Raw genomic sequence first — 25813 nt, forward strand, 5'->3', positions numbered from 1 at the left:
CTGGCTCCTTTTTTGATCTGAGAATGAGTGATCAAATTCTGTCCCATAGAGCAAGGAAGGGCAGAGTAGTGACTGCTTCCCGTCTGGCACCCATGCCTGCCCACAATCTAGCAGCCAGCCATACCCACCCTGTCCTCCTGCTGCTGAACACTTACCTATGAGAAAGGTCCCCTGGTCCAATCCTGAGGTGACACCAAAATCATGGTGCTCTTGGCATTGATGTTTCTGGCTTGGGGCCTCGAATGGGCATGCCAAGTCCTTTCCAATCCAAGAGCCAGTCTTTGCCCACCATGGGCATGGAAGCTGTTCAGGGCCTGGCCAACACAGTTCCAATATGAGCTGTACATGTGGAGGGGGTCAGGCGTGACTAACGGGGGCTCTGGGATCCATTATTCCCCTTCCCCAAGTGCCTTCTTACTTTCATTGCTGAGTCTAAGCAGCGTGGCGCCCCCTGCCAATTCATGGGGGACTCATCTGCCTGACTCACCCTGCTGCACAGACTTACAGGAGTGGGTTGGGGTGCATAAATTAACCAATAGAGGCTCTTCGGCTAATTCATCTTTGTGCTGTGCTAGGGGATCTAATCCTGGCTGGGTCCCCCACAGTGTTGCAGGCCAGTCCCAGCATGGTCCCCAGAAGATGGTTTGCTATTGGAATGACACCCTTTCTTTGCTTGGGTTTCTAACCAACTTCCTAAGCACCCAGTGCTTTTTGGGATGTGGGACTAGATTCAAAGACACCTGCACCCAGCTTCTCCTATGAACCCACTGGATCTAGATTCTCAGCGGTAGCTATACCCCAACATATGAGAAGGGAAGTCATTTCTTTTCTGGGGATGGGAAGACACTTTTATCAATGGGACACTCTCTCCTGGCCTCCTAGATGTAAAGGAAAGTTTGTTACAAAATGGACCAAGTCTACATGCTCCTCTACCCTATATAGAATACATGTGTCTCATCTTACCTGAATCTTCCTTAAATAAGAAAGAAAGAAACCACAGTGAAATAAATACATATGTAGATTGCATTCTAGAGTGCAGCTGCTTCCTGAAATCATTAACAGTAGAAATGAAAACATAGCTTTTGTAAACTATAGATAAGTCCAGAATCCTCTGAAATAGATAATATAAAGAATATTAAAAATGGAATTATATATAAAATATATAATATATTAATTTTATATAATATTATATTACTAGATTATATTAATTATATATAATATAATATGACTACATTATATTATATATAATAAATTCATTAAGTATGTTATATGTTCAGTACATTTTACTATATATTTGATAGATATAGTCAATATTATCTTTTTAAATAGTTAATATACATTATAAATGTTTTCAATATTTTATTGATTATAAAAGAGGCTATCTTTATGTTATTAATTATTTAATAATAAAATGATAAAAAAGAAAAAGCAAAAAAAAGAAAGAAAGAAAGAAAGAAAGAGAAGAAGAAAAAGAAAGAAAGAAAGAAAGAAAGAAAGAAAGAAAGAAAGAAAGAAAGAAAGAAAGAAAGAAAGAAAGAAAGAAAGAAAGAAAGAAAGAAAGAAAGAAAGAAAGAAAGGAAGGAAGGAAGGAAGGAAGGAAGGAAGAAAGAAAGAAAGAAAGAAAAGTAAATTTTTCACTTTTATTTTGGAGGTGGACTATGGGCATTTATCTAGGGATAATTACTATGCTCAATCTGTGAAATTTCTGATAACTGGCCATTTCCAACTTACAAAACAATGGTCATTTCACATAGCCTAACCTAATGGAATTAGAAACTAAACATCTCCATTCCATGCAAAGCCAAAAAAAAAAAAACAACAACAACAAAAAAAAAAAACAAGATGAGTATAGTGGGCGAATTTTCATTTAAAGACATCTGCCTGCCTGCTGGCCTGGTCTTTCTACAGAGAGCAACTTCCAGCTTGGGGGTTTTGTCTCTTCGTTGGTATTTTGTTTGTTTGCTTGTTTTTCCTGCAGGTTTACTCCTGACTTTGCTCAGGGAACATCCTGGTAGGGCTGTGGGAACTCTGAGGTGCCGGGTACTGAGCCCAGGGTTGGCTATACGGAAGGCCAATGCCATGCTCTCGGGACTATCTCTCTGGCCCCCACCTCTAGCTTTGTTTGGGAGCTTTTATGACCATCAAATAAGAGAGTCTGGAGCTGTGCATTGGTCTGAGAAGACCAGAACATACCTGTCTACATTTGAGGTGCACAGGCCTGCTTGGTTCAGATCTCTCAGTTTGGGACAAGTTTGGGACTGGTGCTCACTTCTTGCCACACCCTGACATTCCTGTTCTTGAGGATCTACCTACCCAGCCTCCAACAGTGCCAGGCAATGTGGCACATATGCACAAGGACAGGATGGAAATAAAATCTAGTAAGAGTTTCTGCCTGTGTGAATGGACCAGAAAGGCAGCCCCCGCATCATCTAGGAAGTTGGTGGCGGACAGTGTGAAACCTTGTGGGGTTCAGATGGCGAAGTAGCTCTCGAATGGACAGAGTGGTTTGGTTTCTGCTTAAAGCAAAGCCACCAAGAAGCAGAGATATGGAAAAACAGCACCTCTTGCTCAAGGTTCTGAGCCATCTCCTGCCTTAGAGGCTGGCCCCAGCCTGCCCTGAGTGGGGGGTTTAGGGAGGTATAGGAAAGACCACTTCCTGTTCTTTCAGGATTGTGCTTTCCCCAGGCAGGAATTTTTATTTCTGTGTGAATCTTTAAACCATTACATTTCCAGTGATGCATTTTTATGTTTACCATTGACATCTTCATAATAGGATGGAACCTCGAGCCCAAGCTCCAAAGCATGAAGCTTCTTCGCCTGCAGAAAGGACTTAAATTATTTTCACCTACATGGAGCACAGTGGTGTTTAGTTAAAATTTAATAAACCTTCAACTGACGACCTTTTCTCCACAGACAGACCCAGAGTTAAAAAAAAAAAAAAAAAAAAAAAACAACGAACTTTCCAGTGAAATATCTTTGAAGGAATGAGGACCGAACAAAGGGCTGTTTAAGGCTGAACGCTTTGTCAATTTATCAGCTTGTGAACATTCTGTTCTCGAATCCCCCACCGCGGCCAGTGGATAGAATGGTGGGGCCTGGCTTAATCGAATCCTATTGATCTGCGTGTGTCACGGTGATTTCATTGAGAGTAATCAATAGTAATCCAAAATCAATCCATCTGCTCTTGCACTATCATTTATCAAATCTGAATACGCCAAATTATTTGTAGGCTTCATGTTACACAGAAGAGAAAATGGGGGTGGCCTGGGGGTTGAACTCTTTCTGGTTTCTACTGAAGAGCAAAAGTTTCTCTCTCTTTCTCTCTCTTCTCTTAAAAGAGGTGCCAGAGTACAGGACCACTAGTGAACAAATGCATGTCTCATCTCCTGAAACCCTCCGAACTGTAGATTTCATCGCATCCCCTTCCTTGGAGCACAAAGCCAAGAGCTTCCTTCTAGACTTGGCTAACTCAGCTACCTGTTAGAAACCCACTATTGCCCCTAACCCACTTCACAAAAAAGCTTTTTACTTCATCAGTGTCAGGTAAGTGAGGTTCCCAAGGCCTGTCACCCTATAAAATAAGGAGACACGATTGTCACAGGACAGAACAGCATCTGCAGAAACAATGCTGAGTGGCATCACGGAGGGAAAGGGTGGATTTCATTTCTCCAGAGAGAATGAACTGCATAGACACGTCTGTTTATCAAAGAAGCTGCTGTTAGTACATGAAGGGTGGTATAGGGTGGGATGGGGGGGCTCCTTTATCAATATATTCACCTCTAATGGAGCTAAGGTAAGAAATCCTATTCTTTACAGGACACTCTGCAACACCCTTACTATTAAACTCGAATGAGAAAAAAAAAAAGGCAGAGTCTAAAACATTTGCTTTTGCTAATGTGAATGTGTTGGCATTTTCCTTCATTCCTGATAAGCTAGTGCCAGGTGAAGTGATTATTCTTTTCTTCTTCCAAAGCCTATCAGCATTGTAAAAAGCTCTTTCCACCTTATCAGGTGTATGAACATTACAGTTACTGAAAACAGTTTGTACAGGTTCTCTCTCTTTCTCTCTGTCTCTGTCTGTCAGTCTCTCTGTCTCTGTCTGTCAGTCTCTCTGTCTCTGTCTGTCTGTCTGTCTGTCTGTCTGTCTGTCTGTCTGTCTGTCTCTCTCTCTCTCTCTCTCTCTCTCTCTCTCTCTCTCTCTCTCCCTTCACATGCTATCTGATAGTGCCCAGACTAACGAATTATTTACACATTAGTAGCCCAACTTGTCTATTCTCTGTGCTGGAGCCACATTGGGGATTGTCACAGGTGGCTCTGCAGTGACATGAACTTTGCAGAAATGTCATCAGCAACTGCCCCCAACTGACCACAGTTCACATAGCCCTATAAAAGCACTCATCCAGAATGAAAGCACCACAAACAGAGCAAAGGGAAAACAAATCTGAAGAGTTGAAACAGAGTTCTTTGGAATTCGGGGGTGGGATGGGGAAGATTTTTGTTCCTTCTGAAATGACCTGAGTATGCAAATAAGGAAGAAAGTCATGCACTTCCTTTCTCACTCCCCATCCCCAAACCCCCCAAAATATGCCAGAGCCTGATGAGAAATGGTTATTTTAACAGTAAATGCAGGTGAAAGTGAGGATGAGGAAAATGACTGGAAACAGAATGAACCTGTACCTTCCTAGCACAACATGCAGACACAGAGCAACGAGAATGCCAGTCAAGGAATGCAAGGGAGCAATGTCTGAACTTACCGCCACCCCCCCTATCTGAAGACAACATGGCAAAGCAACACAAGTCATGTCATGCTGGAAGAAGGGGTTAAAAATCCTTAAACTCCTCACCCATGCTCTATACATTAAAATTGTGATCACTCTAAGGAATTTTTTTAAAAGACATTAAAAATATACAATTTGAGTGTTCTGCTGCTTCTTCCTTCTCTTATTCTTTGGATGGAACCAAGCGGGCATGGTCTTCATAAATAGAAAAAGAATCAGCCTTTAGAACAAGGCAAGTCCATGGCCTGCTGGCCAATTCTGGCTCACACCATGCACTTAACCCAGTTCTTAGCTCAGACACACTTCAGGGTAGCCCTCTGGAGCATGAAAACCACAGTGACATTTCTAGAACATGTGAGAAGTCTGCAAGGCACTGAAGTCACTGAAAAGCAAACATCTGATCCTTCCAGAGACTCCTATAGGGGGCACCTGGGCCTAATAGGCCTATATGCTCTTTTCCTCCCCTTCCCGGAATGCCAGCGGGGGCAATTACCTGAACCCCTAGGGTCTCTGGATTCCTCACGGACTTCAAAAACCTTTTCTGAGATGTGCAGGAGGGTGGAGTGTGCAGGACAGCCATGTTAGTTTCCATCCGGGATACAATAGTCAAGATGGAAGATGTAGGTTTCACTTAAGACAATGGAGGAAGAGGATGTTCCTGTCTCCAGGACCCAGTGTCCACTGCATACAGTCACCTCCTGGTAGGGAAATAGCCCAATTCTCATGCACTATGAATATCTCCATCTCTATGTCTCTATCTCTCTCCCTTTCTTCACAATGATTCCTTTTTCCTCTACTCTAGAAAGCTGTTACTCATTTGTATTGTTTTTTTTTTTAATTTAATACTACTCAGGAGCAGTGGGTGATATATATATATATATATATTCTTTCCAGAAACCATCTGAAGCACTTTCATAGATTAGTGATTGTTAAGATCATTTATTTCTGTATTTATTCATTTCTAGAAACTGAATGCCCCTTTACTGGCCAGCTTCCTCTCCGAGAAGTTAAAAATATCTGGAATGAAGGAGGGCAAAGGGTGATGAGATGAATGCCTGACATCTGATTTTTTTCCTTGAAAGTAAATTTCACAGTCTTTATAATTTTTCATACTATTTACTATTTTGGCTAACTCTCAACATAGTTTTCAACATTTTTTAAGAAAAATAAAATTCTTGCAAAAAACATATTAACAGCCTGTCTGAACAGGGCTGCTTTTAGAAACAAGTGAACTCACATTTCGAGTGAGTTCTCCTTCCTAAAAGGAGAATCAATGTATTCATGTAAAAAGACCTTTCTCTTTGTATAAAATTCTCAAAAAACAATACAAATGAGTAAAAACTTCCTAGAAAATGGAATCATCATGAACAGTGATATCATATTAATCATGAAACAACAAGAAATCTAGAACGTGTCTATTTTCAAACACATGTTAATTTCATTTTTTTTGTTTTTTATTTGTTTGTTTTCATTTTGGTTTTTTTTTTTTTGGGTCACACCCGGCAGCACTCAGGGGTTAATCCTGGCAGATATCACTCCTGGCAGGCTCAGGGGATCATATGGGGCACCGGGATTCGAACCACCAACCCTCTGCATGCGAGGCAAACGCTTTACCTCCATGCTATCTCTCCGGCCCCAATTTCATTTTTTTTCATATCAAATAAGCACCATGAAAAAGAAGCGCCAGATTTTTTTTTCCTTTCTCAGAAAATGCCTATGCCAAGTTCAACAACAACAACAACAACAAAAGATGCTTCATTACAAGTAATTGAGTCTTTATTTACTTCCAACAGGAATGAGGGCATAGACTTTGAAAAAAAAAAAACAAACAACTCCATTATTACTTCCAAGATAGACAAGATTTGAATGAGCCTAAATCAGATTCTTGGCTTCCCCCAAATACAATGATCTCAGATATCTATATTTCCATTGCTAGTTTGAAAAGCCAACCCAGAAAGCAAACTGGTTTTTGTTATATTTCTCCTAACTGTCACTCTGACAGCATAGGAGAATGTGCTGGAAGATCCCATCTTATTTAGAAGCATGGTGATCAACTGTTTGCGGAGAAGTTCTATAAGCTGAAGCAAACTTACACAGACAAGTTTGTGACAGGCTTGACACCTCAGGATGCCTGATATTAATTTGTTTTCTTTGGCTAGATAAGTGCTACCAGAATACGTTACACAGAGCAGTACTTCCCACCCACGTAGATGAAAAGCAGTTCTCTGCTATGCTGTGTTACTCTACGCAGGAAGGGAAGACACAGAGATAAGATATATGACAAAGGCTACCTTTTATTTAAAATTTTTACCTTTAAGTTATTTTAAAAGATTTATATTGAATTCTAATCTTTAGGTAAATGCTCCCTGAGTTTAACACTCTAAATAAGGCATTAAATAGATCTTAAATGCCCAAAGCCAATGTTCACATTTATGATATCATGTGACAGAATTCCATATAGCCAACATTATTTCTCTAATGGCCAGTGTGGCAATTCTATATCTATATTTAAATGCACATAGAGACCTGTGCCTATATATTGAAAAAGGAATTTGATGGACTGTAGAGAAGCCAATTTATTTAAAACCAGAGCTGTTCTTTTATTGCTTTGCCTTAGAGAGTTATCTCCCCAAATACATAAATATATATTACCATAAATTAAAATGCCATAATGTGAAGAAATAAAAACACACAAAACCAGCCTTCAAATAGTTTAAAATAATTCTTCAATACTAAAAGGGGGCATTGATGTAAACATACATTTTCACGTATATGTACACTACGTATCAGTTCTAAACAGTCTGAATTTGATGGTTTACTTAATTGATTCAAAACTACATCTGAAAAAAATCACCCAATGAAGAGATCAGGAGAGAATGGGCACTGCTACAATGAAAAAGTAGATGAAAGATGTGTTTGCTAAAATCTTAATTGAGAATTGTCTTTATCAGCCGAGTCTCCTTAAATCTTAGGACGTCTAAAGCTAAAATAAACTTGAAACATGACTAAGATGCCAGGTAAACCCTTACAAAGTTAAAAGGCACTCACTTTCCTCCAGGAATAAAAGGGGCTAAGTTTCATCTGGTGCACTGGCATCAAGAAACAGCAGGAATATATTTTTCTCAAACACGGAAGCATCAAACTAATTCAAATTATACATTACCACCCACCTCCCCAAAAAAGGTGGGATGTGAAGCTAGAAATTTAAATCAGAACTCAGAGAACAAGAATTAGAATGAAAATGTCATTTGAAGAAGTGTTTTCTCAAAACACAGCTTTTCTAAACAAAATCACAGTCCTCTAAACTTACCTTTAGGAACAGAATCCAATAATTCCAAAATTCAAACTAGATATACTTTATATATAAGAATGCTCATTGTTATATTTGCTTTTAACAATCCAATAAGTAAATTACATATTATGTGGCACAGATAAATACAATTCTTTTGTGTTGTTGTTTTCTTCTATTTTTTTCCATTTACTGGAAAGCGATCATGTCTCATTAAGTTATATTTATCAGGTCCATTTGTATAAAAAATGAATGCAGCCAAGAGCTAATTCAAAATGTTTTTTTGGATATGGTCCCAAACCATTAAATAATGCACTAAATATTAGCAAATTACTTCTTATTTTACACATTATCTCTGATTATTAGAGACTGGATATGGGAATGGTTCTAATTAAACATTTCTAAAATAAGAAACAAATGTATTTATTAGGCTCCCTGTTACCTTTCTTTTATATAGCAGTGAGTTCAGTTAATTTCATTTAAAATCAGGGCTGCTGAAGACCTGAAATAACTAGTTTCAGGTTAAAAATCGCCTGGCAATTTAACTAGCAACTAATTGATTAGAAAAATAGTTGAGATACAGGAAACCTCTTAACATCATGTCCATATTCTACATATTAAGCTCTTCTCAGACTTAGGTGCATTTCACAGGCATACCACATACAAATTCACATGTGTGTATGCATGCTCCTGCTTGGAATTCTCAAGTACCATATGTATATTTATTTCTAAATAGTACAGATAACGTACTGCTGTCCATAGATGTGTGGCTATTGGAAGTAATCATCAACAACAGAACACATGAAACAGAGGGAGAAGACTGCCAGGAGACACAGATGTTTGCCCCCTACCCCCACCACAGTCAAATATACACCTAAGTAAGATTGAAGAAAAAGAATCAAAATATTTCACTGTCAGAGAAGGCAGAAAACTGCAATTCATTATGAGCTGCTCTGCTTAAGGACAATGACAATTTCATATAGGGCCATCGGAAGTAAATGAGAGAAAAACCCAAGCAAACTGAGCTCCTGTCATCAAAGCTTTGCTTCGAGAGCTGGCGAGGGCCGGTGCCCCTTGGCACTCCCAACAGATCCCCGCTGTATTGTTCCTTCACTCCGAGAATTTGATAGGAAGCAAAATACAGGGCCCAGCTTCTCAGCGGCAGGGTGGAAAGTTGTACAGACATCCCACACGCCCCCACTCAGCTCCCCCAAATGCTTTGCTTTGCCTTGTGAATGCTTGCAAGGTGATCCTACAAAAGTTCACTGCTGATGAATTGGCTGAATGGGAATCATTCCTATTAATTGCCACTTGTATAACTAAGGAACCCCGGGAAACACAGCTTAGAATTGATAGAGCAACAGCAAAACCTTCAGTGTTGAGCAGCACTTTACAAGTCAAACAAAGAATCATTTCTTTTTTCTTTTTTTTGAATCACTAGGCTTGAAAGAGATGCTAAGGAATTTTTCAGAAGAAAAGAAGACTTGAGCCTGAACCCTACCTAGGCCTACCTGCCAGAGGAACATTTCCTCTTTGTCTCTACTTCTGGCAGGAGTTAAGGTTGGGGGCAAGTATGAAGCGCATTTGTGGAGAAGTTACCTACCTGCCCCTTTTGATGAATTGTACCACATACAGCAAATTAATTGCCAAAGTATGGCCCAGCTAATGAGATGCCCCTTATCTTTTCGCAACACAGGAAGCACAAGTATTTTCTTGCTGGCTTGAAATTTTTATAGAAATGCCTAAAGGGTGAGGGATGAAGGAAATATCTGATGGAAAGGCCTCTAAGTCACAAATGATCAAAAATTAAAAGAACAAGAAGATGTAAGTGAAATTTGACGTCCTGCATGATTCTCCTTCTAGACCTTCATTTCTGTTCTATTGGACTTTACAAAGAGCAAAACCAATTTCACCTGCATCCCCCAGTGCCCCCCACCCCATCTTACCCCCACCACACTCTGTCTCTGAAACCAAGGAGCATTTTGAAAAACTGAATTAAAATATCTTGCTTTGTAAGGAGACATATATATATATATATATATATATATATATATATATATATATAAAACAGATCAGATTAAAGCAACTAAATATATCCAAGGCCGTCCGGTTAAAATGACACACACAAAAAGGCAATGATATTTATGGGGGGGTGGGGAGAAGACACTGGAAAAAAAATCATCCATGCAAGAGAATTAATGGTTATCCACAAGGGCTTTGCTAATAACGTGGGTTAATTACCACTGCAATACCCTAGGCTCAGTAAATAAAGCAGCAATACCACAAACACATTCAGATGAGAAACCATCACTATCAGAAGCCGTCAACGTGATCCTGCCCAGGAAATGGAAAGCTGTGTTTTAGCCCTTTCTGGGAAAGGTAGATACCGAAACTTCGCACCAAATGTATGTAGGGCGACACATAAATTTGCAGACACAAAGGCTTGAAATGTGCATGGTCACTCCTCACTCATCCATTCCACATTTATTCCATTCACTCAAGAGCACTTTGCTTTGCTTTGCTCACTCTAAGGAGAAAATCCTATGTTATATAATACACATCCTCTGGATCATCCTGCAATAGGGGGTACTTAGAGGTAAACGCAGGGGCTGGTTCATGTTTAGGGAAAATACTATGCATCTGTGTGTGTGCTTTCATGACGCGCTGGGCTGGGCAAAGGTGGCAGGGAGCTGCGGTCCAGGGACACGCGGCCCTTCCTGCAGCGGGGTGTCACTTGCAACAATTTACAAAGAAATCATTTGAAAGCCTCTGTCTGCCTCCCTACCTGGAAGACTGCAGGTGTTTTCTACAGATTGATAACAAGGAAACAGAAAGAAAAGTAACTTGAGCTCTGTGGCTGGAGTTTTAAGGATTCTTCCCTGGCAAAATAAACTTAAAAAGGTTTGTGCACAGTTCTCCAATATGATCTGATCTAAAGTGATTTGAGCAAGGTTTAAAAACTTAAAAAAAAAAAAAAAAAAAAAAAAACAACTTTAGCTCTGATTAGAAACGTTTCAGTATATACATAAAATTTTCCCCTCTCTGCCTACCTTCATTCCATATATTTTGACTTTAGAGTATGTATTATTTGAGATTAGTTTCCTTTACCTTTTCTCTGGCTTTTAAGAAGGAAAATGAGCCTGAGGGTGGAGGGGATGGAGATAAAATTAAAAAAAAAAAAAAAAAAAAAAAAAAAAAAAAAAACCTGGAACAGAAAACCTAGACCATATAAAATAAAACTTGCATAGCTCCAAAGAAGAATGAATCTGAACACACAAATCTGTTTCACGGTCAATGCCCGTGATTTCAATGATCAAGCTGAAATTTACTAAACTGTTCCCTCCTTCGCTTTTGCCTCTTTGGGGGGTGTTTCAATTGCCTTTTCCTTCTTCCAACAGCTGTGACAACTGTTAAAACAGTCAGTAAAATTAAGTCTGCTCTATAATCCTGTAGTCAATGTTACATTTTAATCAGAGGTTGAAAGGCATTCTATGTGATGAGCACACTCATTTAGAATGATTAGACTGACACATATGTCAAAATGAGCAGATATATTATTTTCATCTATTTATACTCTCAGTTATTACTGCTATTAAATGTGAAACAAGCTTTCAAGTAGTATGTTCTTTAATATGCTGGCACGTATCCTAAAATAAAAAATACATAGTTAGAGGTTAAACATTTTACACTCTCCTAATGGTGGTCAATAAATTGTATGAATCTTCTTAACAACCTCCAGAGCAGAAATTGGCCAAGGTTTCCCCCCTCGCCTGGCAAAACTCTGCTTTCATTTTCTTGTATACACACACGTGATGGGGTTTAACCTGGTACAATTACTATGAATATTAATAGCATGTATAAATTCTGTGGTTTATTAATTGAGACAGAGAGGCAGATGCATTGCTGAACATTAGCTCTTTCTGCCTGTCCAATGAACCACGCAGCCATCAGAACGGCATCCGGACAATAAATCAGTATTTTTTTTGAAGATGACTTTTAATTGAGACCAAAAAAGAAAAAAAAAAAGCTAGTTTGAATCTTGCGCCAAAGCCAAAAAGACCTGTGCCCTGGTTTCATTTAAATGCATTGCTTTAAGAGGCTTATCTCAACTAATTATTCAAATGAGCTAGAAGAAGTGAAATTCAAGAAAACTACTTTAAACAGCAAGCCTCTAGAGGGTTTTTAAAAGTTTGTGTTGTTTATTTTTTGGCAAGGGAAAAGTTCCGAATATGGAGGCATGCTGAAGAGTGATTTTCCCCTGATCCAGGGACGCTGGGCATTGGATCTTCTCCCTGGCTTGAGCCCCCAGACACTGGAACCTGCAAGACTGGACCAGGCCCACCTACCTTTGTTTATTTCCTTCATTTTTATTTTCACTCAATTTAAGGTCGCTTCTTCCTCTGAGTGTCTCAAAGCCAGGCAGGCATGCCCTGGCTTCTAATCTCTGAGCTAATCTTCCCTGGGCGAGTGGGTGTGGGTGTGAGCATTAGATGCACAGGGACACACTGGGGCATACTCCTGTGGCCGCTGAGACAAGTCACTTCTCTCTGGCTTAATTACAAAGCCTTTCCACAGGCTAAAGGACAGCAAGTGGAAACAGACCACCTCCTCTACTAGAGCTGTTTAGATTTTCTTCACCATCCTGAGAGGGAAACGTGTGCCAAGATCACTCCTTATAGAATTTACAGTTTGTCTTAGGATAGGAGGGTCATGCGTTATAACTGACTCAGAAGCAAGACAGCTCAGAGGCCCAACAATATTATCTCCTGGCAGTGGGATGAAATTAAGTTGATGACTTATTTATTTACACAAGAATGCCTAATTTACTTCTACTGTCCCCCCCCCCGAGAAATCCCAGTGCAAATAAATCCCCCCATCAGTGCATGCAGATATTCATAAATACGAATCCAACTGCATGCAAGACAAGAGTACTCTTTTTTTTTTCTGGACTTCCTAGATGAGAAAAAAAATCCACAATCTATTTAAGATTGTCTATTTAAGTGGAAATCTGGAAAGTCAAAAGTGTTTCTTTTTTTTTTTTCTTCCTCCCCTTAAATATTTATAATGTGTGAAAATCTCATGTTACTTAATGGACTGATTTGTCAGTTAAGTGCTGACTTAACGCTAACCATGCAAATAACATTATTCTAGTCCTGAATTGCAGGGGGCCGGTTGGTTTTTTTTTTTTTTTTTTTTTTTTAAATTGTGCTCTGAAGGAGAATTAGTCAATGTGCAATTTTGCCTCTAACGCTGCACGCGAAGGCAATGACAGGGCGCGGAAAATAACTGTCAAACTGCAAACACATAAGAGGCACTCAATAGTATAAATCATTTGGAATATTGTATTTTCAAACATCTTTTTCCTTGGGGAAATGGGTCCTGGTAAAAGATGCATTTTAACAGTCCACTAAGCATTTGTGCCAAGTGCCTATTCTTAGCACCTGAATAAGAAGTGACTGTCACACAGCTGTTTTTACTGACGGTCACTGAGCTTTGCCTCAAAGGTAAACCGCCAGTCGTCAGAGAACAATTCTCTCGACTTACTGAATTAGGAAGCTCGCCCTCAGCACAAAAGGCAGCGGGCATAGAAACAGGCACTGGTGCTCACCACCAAAGCCCCACAGGGGCATTGATTACCTGCATCGATGTGCAAAAAAGAAAAAAAAAAAAAAAGATGCATCAGTGCATCAGATTGTCCACCACATTTTGCACACACACACACACACACACACACACACACACACACACACACACACACACACACACACACACACACACACACACACACACACCCCAAGCCGAGTTTTCTTTTCTTTTTTTTTTTTAAGGAAAGAAAAAGGTACCTACTCTTCCTCGTAGTGCAGGGAAAAAGATTCAGGAAGGCAAAGTTCTACCGAATCCATGTGCGCCCGGCCACCATTATTTGGGTACCCCGGCAATAAATCAAAGTTTCCTCGACAGAGCGCCGCGCCGTGAACACAGACCTTCTCCCCGCGACCAGCCTGTGGGCGCAGCCAGGGGGGACCCCAGCTCTCCCACTCTGCTAATCGAGGACCTGGAGCCCCGATTGGCGCTTATTAATATGAAGCGGCGCTTTACATATGCAGCCCCCCCCTGGCCCAGCCGCGCCGCCGATTGGGAGGCCGCTGCCCAATCAGGAGGGAGGCGACCCGAGCAGCCCGAGCCGCCCAGACCCGCAGGTAGAAAGCGGGGTGCAGCGGCGGGCGCGGGGGGACAGGCGGGGACACCGGCCTGGCGCGCCGCGCACCGCTCCCCTGCGCGCTCCGGCCTCTCTCCTGCCTGCTGCTCTCTAGTCTATTCTCTGCTTTCCGTGCTCGTTCTCTCTCTCTCTCTCTCTCTCTCTCTCTCTCTCTCTCTCTCTCTCTCTCTCTCTCTCTCTCTCTCTCTCTCTCTCTCTCTCTCTCCCTCTCTCTCTCTCCCTCTCTCTCTCCCTCCCTCTCTCTCTCTCTCTCCCTCCCTCTCTCTCTCTCTCTCTCTCCCTCTCTCCTCCCTCTCTCTTTCTCTCTCTCTCTTTCTCTCTCCCTTTCACCTCTCTCTCCTCTCTCTCCTTCCTCTCTCCTCCCTCTCTGTCTTGCTCACTCTCGCTTTCTCTTTCCCTGGCTCTCTCTTCTGGGAAGCCTCCAAAGAGAGCTCAATAAACTTAACTCTCTAAGCACTGGAGGGATGGTGTATCCTGGGCGCATAAGCCTAAGAATCTTTGCTTGGCGCAGAAGGACTCGCTCGGGACTCGCTCTCAGACGCTCTCTTAGCCTGGGCGAGGATTCCGCGGGAGGCAGAGAATCCCTTGAGTCCTGCTTAAGTCGCGGGTGGAAAAAAGACGCTGGAAGCTGCCGTTCACTGACTCGGCGCTGGACTTTTCTCAAGGATTCCTGGTCTTGCATTTTCTTGCCTTCATCATATGTGCTGGGCTGTTTTTTCTCTTTCCTCCGTCTTTCCTCCCTCCGTTCCTCCCTCCTTTCTTTTCTTCCTTCCTTCCTTCCTTCCTTCCTTCCTTCCTTCCTTCCTTCCTTCCTTCCTTCCTTCCTACTTCCTTCCTTCCTGCCTGCCTTCCTTCCTGCCTTCCTTCCTTTTCTCCTTCCTTTTTCTTTTCTCCTTCCTTCTTCCTTTTCTTCCTTCTCTCTCCCTTCTCCTTCCTTCTTTTTCTCTCCGTTTTCCTTCCTTCTCTCTCTTCCTTCTCCCTTCTCTCCTTTTTTCCTTCCTTCTCTCCCTTCCTTCTCTACTTTTTTCCTTCTCTCCCTTCCTTTCTTCCCTTCCTTCCTTCCTTCCTTCCTTCCTTCCTTCCTTCCTTCCTTCCTTCCTTCCTTCCTTCCTTCCTTCCTTCCTTCCTTCCCTCCTTTCTTCCTCCCTCCCTTCCTTCCTTCCATCCTTCCCTCCCTCTTTTTGCAAAGATAGTCTTCCAAATTGTTGGGTCAAATGAACAAACTCCTCATTGAGGTGGAGCAGTTAGTCGCAAGGCAAGTCAAAAGAGGCAAGACTCTGACCAGGCATCTGGCGAAAATGCCCAGGTCAATTACTGTGTGAATTTCTTTGCCTGCTGCCTTCTTCCTCCACAAATACTGCAGTTGGCTTTTCACAAGGCAACAGCTGCAGGACCAAGTGCATTCTCCAGTTTCAAGGCTGGGATGTGTGAAGGTTAGGGCCCTGAGAATACAATATATGAATTTCAATGCATTCTTATAAAAATTAGGAATGCATTTATACCCTCTTTGGGGGGGGGGAAGTAGATAAAGAATTACTAAACAACTAACCTAAATTAAGGTCAAAGTTACCTTAATCATAGTCTTCAACACAAGCTTCCAAACTGGGAAACATATACATGAAATGTGATTTTCCCTCCAACCGCCAGCTTTGACATCAAGTACAATTACAGATTTGTTTTTACATATGATATGTTTCCAAATGCTTAAAAAAATTAACTCAGAAACGTTTTGTAAATTAAACCAATTGATCAATTTAGAGGGTAGATTTAAGACTTTGTAGAATTAAAACTTTTCAGACAAAAGTATTTTTTAAGAGTATTTAAGAACATAAGTGGTCCCCCCCCCCCTTTAGCTGGGCCTGTTTTTAGTTTCACTACAACAAAGAATTTTCTTAGACCCCATTTTAAACTATAATATTTTATAAAATGCACACAGAGAGGAATAGATACCTGCTGTTCGTAGCAATAAAACAACTCCCTTATGGAGAATGGAAAACCCACAATTTTTATATGATCTAGGCCTACTGTCTATCAACCTTTTGCAGTTTCATGCCTACCCCATAAATATAGCATAATCTTTGAGATCAAAATAAATTAGTTCAAATAGTCAATGCGTCTTGAGTTTACTAAATTAGAACTCAGCTTTCTCAACCCTCTCAAAATTTCTGTCTTTAAATAATACAAAACACTAAGAAAGAACAGTCACATTAAAATTCAAGATATAAAAATGACAGACAGGCTTTGGTTTCCTCACAGAAGGCAATTTCCCTGCTATGTATTGAGCCATATCTAAGATATGGGCCTGATTCCTTTTATTTGTGGTCCCAATGCAGACAAGTTTCTACTTGAGAACTCAGATAGTAGAAGCCGTGCCTGAGAATACTGTATAAAAGCAGGTAGTAAAAGCTTAATTACCAGTAGCATTATGCTGTCTATATTGTTAAATGTGAACTCTGCAATTAAGATGTAAATTTGGTTGTGAGCAATGAATTAAAAGAGCTTTGAGATGTAGAAGAAAAATCCAACCATTCTGCAAGCACCGGAGGGGAAAGAAAAGAGTTGTCTATTCAATTTGAAATGAGACATGTAATCATTTTATAATTAAAAAATAAATAAAAAGGCATTTCAAGAGTAGCATGGTTTTTATAAAATATGATAAAAATGAAACAGGAACGTGAATAATGTATTCAAAAGAAAAATATTTTGGGTTCCTGTGAGTCCTCACCTGATTTTGGAAGAAACTGAAATTCTCAGGGTAATTAAACAATTCAATTTCACCTACTTAAAAAGATATACCAACAGCACCAAAAAGAGGTTTCCTTATTTTGGTCCAGGATTTCCTTTTAAAGAATAAGAACTATTCAATATACTTCTGGTATCTTAAGCACATATTTAGATTTTGTAGCCCTGCGGAAGCCTGTATTGTATTATTATGCCAGAATGAACAGGCAGACCAGGCCTATTTCTTACTTCTTTGACAGGCTTTTGAAAGACAAGATTTGGAGCCAATTATGTATGGAAATATCTGTAAGTCACAAGTGATCGTTTTTATTTTCAGAATTGTCTGATTCCCCTTTGGCTCCTTATTTGACCCCCTCAGGATCCATTTCATTTCCGAGTTCAACATCTGTGTGCTTTGTGTGCTCACAGACACATATACAACACAAACTAGAGGCCGTGCTGATGGCCAGTACTTTACCTCCTCACAAGGGGCAGGGCCTACAGTTTCAGCTGCTTTGGAACGACTGGTGTGTATGAGATTTGTAAGATTGTTATGTTTCCTCCTGGGGATTGTGGTGTCACCTCTACAAGTCAAGAGACTCTGATGGTTAGACCTACTGTCTGTAGTCAATTTATAATGGAAAATAGTAGGGCCTGCACTCCACATCCGAAGCAAGCTTCCAGAATATTTGATAAGTCCACACCCCGTTTCCATTTCTAAGTCTTATTTCTTTCTTTGAAGGAATCAAGAGTGGATCTTGTTAGGAAAGAAAACCACAAACCTCGAAAGAATTTAATGACAAAAAAAGGGTTGTGTGTGACAAACAAGAATGTTGAAATACAGGGAAACCCAAGGTAGTTTCTTGGTCTCCCTACACTTCACAATTTTACCACAAGGAGTCTACTCACGGCCAGAAATAGGGAGCCCAGCAGAAAGAATCCCTGATGGCTATTTCACAAAGGAAACTATTTCATTTGTGCTCAGTTTCTAAGGCATTGGGGCCCCAAATTTACACCTAGTTACAACTTCTTCCCTCAACACTTCAGACATAAACACACACACAGCTCATTCTCAAGCCCAGTCAAGCATGCATACACTCAGCAGAGGATATTCCATATTTCATTCAAAAAAATAGAATCTTAATAAAAAAAAAACTCAAGGGGAGAATAAAGGGAGATTACTACAGATTGTCTACACCAGCAATATTATTGTAGTATGGTCCAAATTGTTTTCCAGAAAATTCTAATCTAGAAGACTTCTGTTGATAAAAAGTTGACACAAAGTGCCTACCTAGCCTTGCTGTGGTTGCTTATTGATAACTTTTTAAACTTTTTTCAAAAAATGAAAAGAATCTGTAGGAACATGTTTATGGTCACTGAGCTATTTTGAAGGCCCACTTTGATCTTATCTGGCTTGTTTGTCATGTGTTAGAGATTTAAAACTCAACAAGGCATAACAAATTTAGATTTTTATATCACCTTGTAATCCACTTGGCACATCAAACCACAGAGCCTCACACCTTTGAAAAACTGCTGAATTTAGTGAATCACTTGCCTTGCTGTCTTGGTAAGATTGGGTCTGGGCTAATACGCCATCCCTGCAACAAGTCAACCAGGATCACTATAAGTTACTATGGTATAGCTTTAAACAGCATGGTATTGGAATAAAGACAGACCTTCAGACCAGTGGAATATACTTGAGTATACAGAGAATGTTTCCCAGATATACAATCAATTAATCTTTGATAAAGGGGCAAGAAATGCAAAATGGTGCAAGGAAAGCCTCTTCAACAAGATGTGTTGGCACAACTGGTCAGCCACTTGCAAAAAGCAAACTCAGACCTCCATCTAACACCATGCACAAAGGTCAAATCCACATGGATTAAAGACCTGACACCATAAGGTATATAGAACAACCGTAAGTAAAACACTACATGGCATTTAGATTAAAGGCATCTTCAAGGAGGAAACATCACTGTCCAAACAAGTAGAAGCAGAAATAAACAGAGGGGACTATATTAAGTTGAGAAGTTTCTGCACCTCAAAGAAAATAGTACCTAGAATACAAAAGCCACCCAAGAATGGGAAAAACTATTCATTCAATACCCATCAGATAAGGGGCTAATATTGAAGATATACAAGGTACTGACAGAACTTAACAAGAAAAAAATATCTAACCCCATCAAAAAATGGGGAGAAGAAATGAACAGACACTTTCTCAAAGAAGAAATACAAATGGCCAAAAGGCACATGAAAAAATGCTCCACATCCCTAATCATCAGGGAGATGCAAGTCAAAACTACAATGAGGTACCATCTCTTGCCACAGAGACATCACAAAGAATAATAACAAACAATGCTGGCGGTGAAGTGGGAAGAACGAAATGCTCATTCACTGCTGGTGGGAATGCCATTTTGTTTAGCCTTTATGGAAAACAATATGGAGATTCCTCAAAAAACACTGGAAATTCAGCTCCCATATGATCCAGTTATACCACTCCTAGGGATGAATATACCCTAGGATATACCCTAGGAACACAAAAAAGGCAATCCAAAAATAGCTTCCTCACACCTATATTCATTGCAACACTATTTACAATAGCCAGATTCTGGAAACAACCAAGATGCCCATCAACAGAGGAATGGCTAAAGAAACTGTGGTACACAATGGAATATTATGCAGCCACCAGGAGAGATGAAGTCATGAAATTTTCCTATACATGAATGCACATGGAAACTATTTTGCTGAGTAAAATAAGTTAAAGGGAGAGACACAAAGAATAGTGTGGTTTTATAGTTTTATGGTTTTATAGTTTTTCACCTCTGGGTTTTAAGAAAAATAAAAGACATTATTGCAATAATGCCCAGAGATGAGGGCCGAAAGGACTGCTCACGATATGCAGCTCACCACAAAGAGTGGTGAGTGCTGTTAAAGAAATAACTACACTAACAACTACCATGGCAATGTTAATGAGTGAGAGTAGCAGAATGCCTTCTTGAATATAGGCAAGGGGTGGGGGAGGATGGAGTTAGGAGGCATTGATGGTGGAAATGTTGCACTGCTAAAGGAGGGGTGTTCTTTTTATGACTGAAACCCAACTACAATCATGTTTGTAATCACAGTGTTTAAATAAAGATATTATTTTAAAAAGTGAGAAATGTGTTACTATGGTAGAAAACCAACCAAGAGCATTCTGGTTCAAGGACTTTAAAGAATGCTCAGAAACCAGACTCCTTTGTATCCCTTCTCTGAGTTATGGGACCCTGAGTAGGTATCACATTTTGAATGAGCTTTCCAGTTTTCCTAGCGGCATTTCTTTTCCCCTTCACAAATCCTTCCCATGTATATATGTGTACACAGACATCGAGGGTTCTTCTACTTTCTCCCTGTTGCCACTGAACCCCTATCAATTCTTTGTGGCTAATTTTCTTTTCTAGGCTCAAGCTTTGATACGTAAGTCATTGTCTTGATTGGCGTGAAGCAATTATCTCTATTGCAAGTGATCTCTTTCATAAAATTGCAATTAAAAACTTTTCCTTCTGGACAAATCTCTGGTCCTGTAAATACATACCATTCCCAAATCAACCTAGTTCATGCAATAAAAAGATGAATGACAATAATAATTCCATTTTTGTAGAGTTGTTACTGTCCCTTTAGATCACATACCAAATTCTTGTCTGAGTGTCTGTAAATGTGAGGAGCATAGATTCAAAGGAGTAAAGAAAAAATAGGAATAATGTGATTTCTGTGTAATTATTTCAATATTATTTCATTTTTATTTTGTGAAGTTTATTATTAAGGTACATAGTAGATGGCTACGCAATTTAAATTATATACTATAGTAACGTCAATAGAAAAAATGACTTTAGTTACCTAGAATTACTCACACATCTACCCTGGTAAAACACTGCATGTGTTTTATAGTATCCCTACAAGCTTCCTATAATCTGCACGATCTGTATTTACAGAGCCATAGTTAACATCTTGAGATTATACATTAATAAATGAGTTGCAGTTATAGTCTTTCCTGAATGTTAAGCACTACAAGCTAAATGCAAAAAACATTCAAGGTCAATGTCCTGTTTTAGACCTTTTCAGGCAGCTGTAATATTATGATAATCAAGTTTAAAATATTCCTATAGAAAGAGTAAATTAGCCTTTTCACTTGAAAGATGATTATGATAAACAATAAACCTAAGAGAGGACAAAATCCCTATTTTTAAAAGCCATAAATTGTTGACTCAATCATGTGTGTGATAGTGTCCAAAGTAAAGGGTCGCTTAACTCTCAGAGAGGAAGGGGGGAAGGAGGAGGAGAGAGAACAGGAAGTGGAGCAACACAACAGACTTCAGGCAAAGCCATCTTTGCTTTGCGCCCAGGAAAATTAACCAATCTTACCCAATTACTCACCTGAACCATGCCTTTCATATATAATACATTGGAAACTAGAAATGTTCATAAATATGGAACATCCCCCAAAGTTTATTTTTCCAGGCATATATCAATGTTCAACATGACTCAAAAGTTCTCTTAGCCTACTAACCCTTCTGTCAAATTTTCAAAAAACTGGTAGAAAGAAAAAGCAATATAATTAGTATCTGGTATTCATATATGTGGGCTTAAAGAGATGTGTCTGTGTGTGTGTGTGTGTGTGTGTGTGTGTTCATACGCACACCCACATCCCTTTTATTAGAACTTGGTTATGCTTCAAAGGTCTCTTTTAAGTTAAAATTTTTGTTTGATTTTGGAACCACACATAGTTCTGTGCTGATGGGTCAGTTCTGGTGGTGCTCAGGGAATAAGGTAATACTGCTGATCTTATAAAATCCTCCAGCCTACAAATCATGTATTTTTCTGAATGAACTATGACTCCAACTCCCAAGATATCTTGTAGATGAAAATATTTGATGAAAATGTGCTTCCTCCAGCATAGCAAAATTAGCTATATCTATGTGAATCTTCCATGTTGAATAGATGGTTTCATCACAGGAGGGTACTACCTAGGAATAAAACTTGAACTTGGATTCTAACTTTAAGCAGTGAAGCTTTGGATTAGAGTCACCTTCCTTAATGGCAGTCTCAGTTTTTCTAGCTATTAAATGAAGATAGTAACATTGAAGTTTGTTCCAAAGTCAATTAGAAATAACAGGATTCAGTGACAAAGTACTTTCCGAATTATGCTCATGAATTAACAAGTACTCACTCCTTGTTCTCTCAAAAAAAAAAAAAAGCTGAAGAAATGGTACTGGCATCCCACAAAATCAGAGAGCCTTTCATAAATGTTAGTCCTACTAAGAGAAATAATAATATTTAGTCAAATTATGACCCCCTTCCATGAAAATGCCAACAATTGTCAGTGTAAGGTGAGCTGAATAATGTGCATTAATGCTGCCATATTCTACATGATGATTGTTAAAGGAAGAAAAATAAAAGATGCCCCATCCTCACATCCTCAAAGCTACCCTCCTGGTCTGTGTTAGCGTGAGGCAGACAGACTTGGTTAAGCTGAGTGATTGCTACCCCTTCAGAACACTTGACTGCACATTGTCTACCGGGAGGAAAAGGGGGAGAGAGAAATCACTCCTACTTCTTTCCTTTTCTTTGAAGACCCTTTCTCCATGTCCTACTCCCCTCGTGGTTCAGTCAATAATGCTGTTGATTTTATTACTATCCAAGCACAAGCTCATTCACCCAAGAGCTCCTTTGATCTGATACCCCATGAACTCAATTTCTTCACAAAGCTTTGCTCTTGTTACAGTGAATGGCTGCTAATCTATGGCAGAACAGGAAGTCTGGGCAACAGTGAATTACAGGCAGGGAAAGACCACAGGGATTAAGATCCACCTTGGTTACCTTGCTGGTAAAGAGGTTAAAAGACTGAACCCAGTTTACATGCTCAGGTAGTAGAAAGACCCCTATTAGAAAAGATTATATATCTCCTTTATCAAAGATTTATTTAGTAACAAGCAAAGAGTGTTAATCTCATAACTGTTGACAATATATTAGGATAAAGAATTCCAGCTGAGATTCAAGTTCTGGAAGGACAAATGTCCTAAGTAAGACCCAATGGACATCTGACCCCACAAATAAATATCCAGTGTATACCAGAAGCTCTTTTATGTCTTAGGAAAGCTTAGAAAGATAGAGTTGCATATTTTTAAAAAGTAGGACTGAGTTGGTAGAGACAGACTGTTTCCTTTCTTTCCAGCTCATTGTCCTGTCATAAATAAATTTTAACCATCATTTCTTTCCGATATCCAGTTTATATTGAATAGCCACCCCTTTCCAACTTTAACCTACCAACTGAAACCAGTGGATCTGGGCCAAGTCTCACTGTATTCCCAGGGCCAGGGATGGAACTGGGGAAATATATCTGTCAGTGATGCAGGGAACCAATGAATAGGTCTCGGATGAGTGAGTGAATGAGAGAACTAATGACCAATGTTATCACTCAGTTTATTATTATTCAATTTAAGGAGGCTGCCAAATCGAACAAGACAATTTAGCAGGATTATTAGAGTAATATTGGGAAACCTTAAGAGACAAGGTGATTTTGAAAAAAAAAGAAAAAGTAGAGAAGGGAGGTTGATGGGGAGGAAACACATCCCAAATAGCTAAGCATTTCTTTTCTCCTTTAGTTTTCTGTATTTCCCAAATCTACACACTAAAGAGTGAACTAATAAATTGCATTACAACAAAATCTAGTAAAGTTGCTTCCCTATTATTTAAGAATATGATCATTCCAAGCATAATAGGAAATACTTCCTCATTTCACATGCATGTGATGCTTTTTTTTGTTTTGTTTTTGTTTTAGGGGGCAGACCCATTTGGTGCTCACGGGGTTACTCCCTGGCTAAGCGCTCAGAAATTGCCCTGGCTTGGGGGGTACCATATGGGACGCTGGGGGATCAAACCGCGGTCTTTCCTTGGCTAGCGCTTGCAAGGCAAACACCTTACCTCTAGCACCACCTCACCAGCCCAACATGCTATGCTTTTTAAAAATCACTATCCCAGATCACCCTGCGACCAAATTTTATACTTCTGGGGAAAAAAAAAGTTCTCATTTATAAGCAGAAAAAAAATCTTGGTACTGGAGTTGTGGCACAAGCCATAAGCCATTTGCCTTGTACGTGGCTAACCTAGGACAGATTGTGGTTTGATCTCCTGAGGCGTTCAATATGGTCCCCCAAGCCAGGAGCGATGAGTGCATAGCCAGGAGTAACCCCTGATTGTCACTGGGTGTGGCCCCAGTATCCCCCCAAAAATAATCTTGCCTCTGGATACTCTTTAAATCTCTTTATAATCTATGATTCTTTAGTCAATGTTTGCTATTTGTTTGCTTTGGGGTGTTCTGTCCAAAGCAGCAATGAGATAAGAAACTTTCACATCAGGGACTGACAGCTGTTATATCTAGACAACCCCAATTTTCTATTCGCTAGAGTCGTTACTACTTGAATTCAGAATTTTTAATAAATTTGAGACAATTTCCATTGCTTAGAAGATAAAAAAAGTATTAATACACCCTTCAATAAATCAAAACTCAAAGCAAAGTTTTGAAACGTAATGAATAGGAGACCTTTTAGGAGGGGGGCACACCTGTTGGTGCTCAAGGACTATTCCTGGTTCAGTAATTACTACCCTAGCAGTGCTCAGCAGAGCTTATGTGATACTGGGGATAAAACTGGAGTGACTCACATACAAGTCAAACACCTTTCCATTTTTTTTTTACTATCACTCCCATCCCTGACAATAATTTATGATACTTGCTGAAAGGTGTAACTTCCAAAAATTTAGAAAAAAAGAGAAAATATATACATAATTATGTACATAATTATTATACCATGAAAAAGATAACAGCCCTGAAGTCCTCATTTTAAAAATGTACATTTTTTTAAACAGCCAGTCTTATACTGTTCTCTACATATCTTTTGTTTGTTTGTTTTGTTTTTTTTTTTGGGGGGGGGGCCACACCTGGCGGTGCTCAGGGGTTACTCCTGGCTACCTGCTCAGAAATAGCTCCATGCAGGCACGGGGAACTATATGGGACACCGGGATTCGAACCAACCACCTTAGGTCCTGGATCGGCTGCTTGCAAGGCAAACGCCACTGTGCTTATCTCTCCGGCCCCCACATATATTATTTTTTCCTTTTCAGAAGACACACAAGAGGCCAGAGTGGTAGAATAGGATTTAAGGTGCTTGCCTTGCATGAAGCCAATCTCAGTTCAAATTCAGGGCATCACCTCTGGTCTCCTAAGCACCACCAGGGTCACTCCTGGTAACTGGTCATTCCTGATAAGCAGGGAACCGGGGAAAAAAAAAACTCAAGTACCATCAGTGTGGCTCCCCTTCTCCTCATAAATGCACACATACACACATATGCATTCATATCACCATACATGATAAAGAGAAGTATTCACCAACAAGCATTTCTTCTTCAGCCAACAGTTTTATTTTAGGAAAAAGGATTAAAGCTGCCTTTCTGAGGAAACACCACCATGGACATGACCTCTCCCATGTCCAGTATTATGTGTTATGGGGAAAAATATCACCACAGAGAGTCCAAGCACAGAAGAGAAGCCCAATATCTCACTTCCCTCTTCTCCCTTGGATTACCCATAGAACAGTTTGCTAGATTGTTCTCTTGCTTCCTCTCCTAGAATCAGGATACACAGAGAAGATATTTGTACCCCATCTAAGCCAAGACACACAAAGAAAATCTATTCCCATTTAACACAGAAGCAACAACAATTTTGGGGGGAGGGAAGCTGGACCACACTTGGCAGTGCCCAAGACTTACTCCTAG

The 25813-nt window shown here is 39.9% G+C and overlaps 1 protein-coding gene and 1 long non-coding RNA gene across 9 annotated transcripts in view; both read right to left on the reverse strand.

Moving 5' to 3' along the window:
- The window catches only part of LOC126003365 (uncharacterized), a 1166220-nt gene that overhangs the window by 407289 nt on the left and 733118 nt on the right, over window positions 1–25813 (reverse strand). The window lies entirely within an intron of this gene.
- The window catches only part of ESRRG (estrogen related receptor gamma), a 530543-nt gene that overhangs the window by 199527 nt on the left and 305203 nt on the right, over window positions 1–25813 (reverse strand). The window contains exon 1 of one of the 8 annotated variants that reach the window (XM_049769521.1): window positions 13915–14175. The exons of the other annotated variants lie outside the window; for them this stretch is intronic. Within the exon in view, the coding sequence (XP_049625478.1) occupies window positions 13915–13970 (56 nt within the window). The 5' untranslated portion in view covers window positions 13971–14175. Of the gene's footprint in view, window positions 1–13914; window positions 14176–25813 lie in introns of those variants that run through there. 8 annotated transcript variants of the gene reach the window in all.

This window comes from Suncus etruscus, chromosome 3 (assembly GCF_024139225.1).
Source record: "Suncus etruscus isolate mSunEtr1 chromosome 3, mSunEtr1.pri.cur, whole genome shotgun sequence".
NCBI classification, from domain to species: domain Eukaryota; kingdom Metazoa; phylum Chordata; class Mammalia; order Eulipotyphla; family Soricidae; genus Suncus; species Suncus etruscus.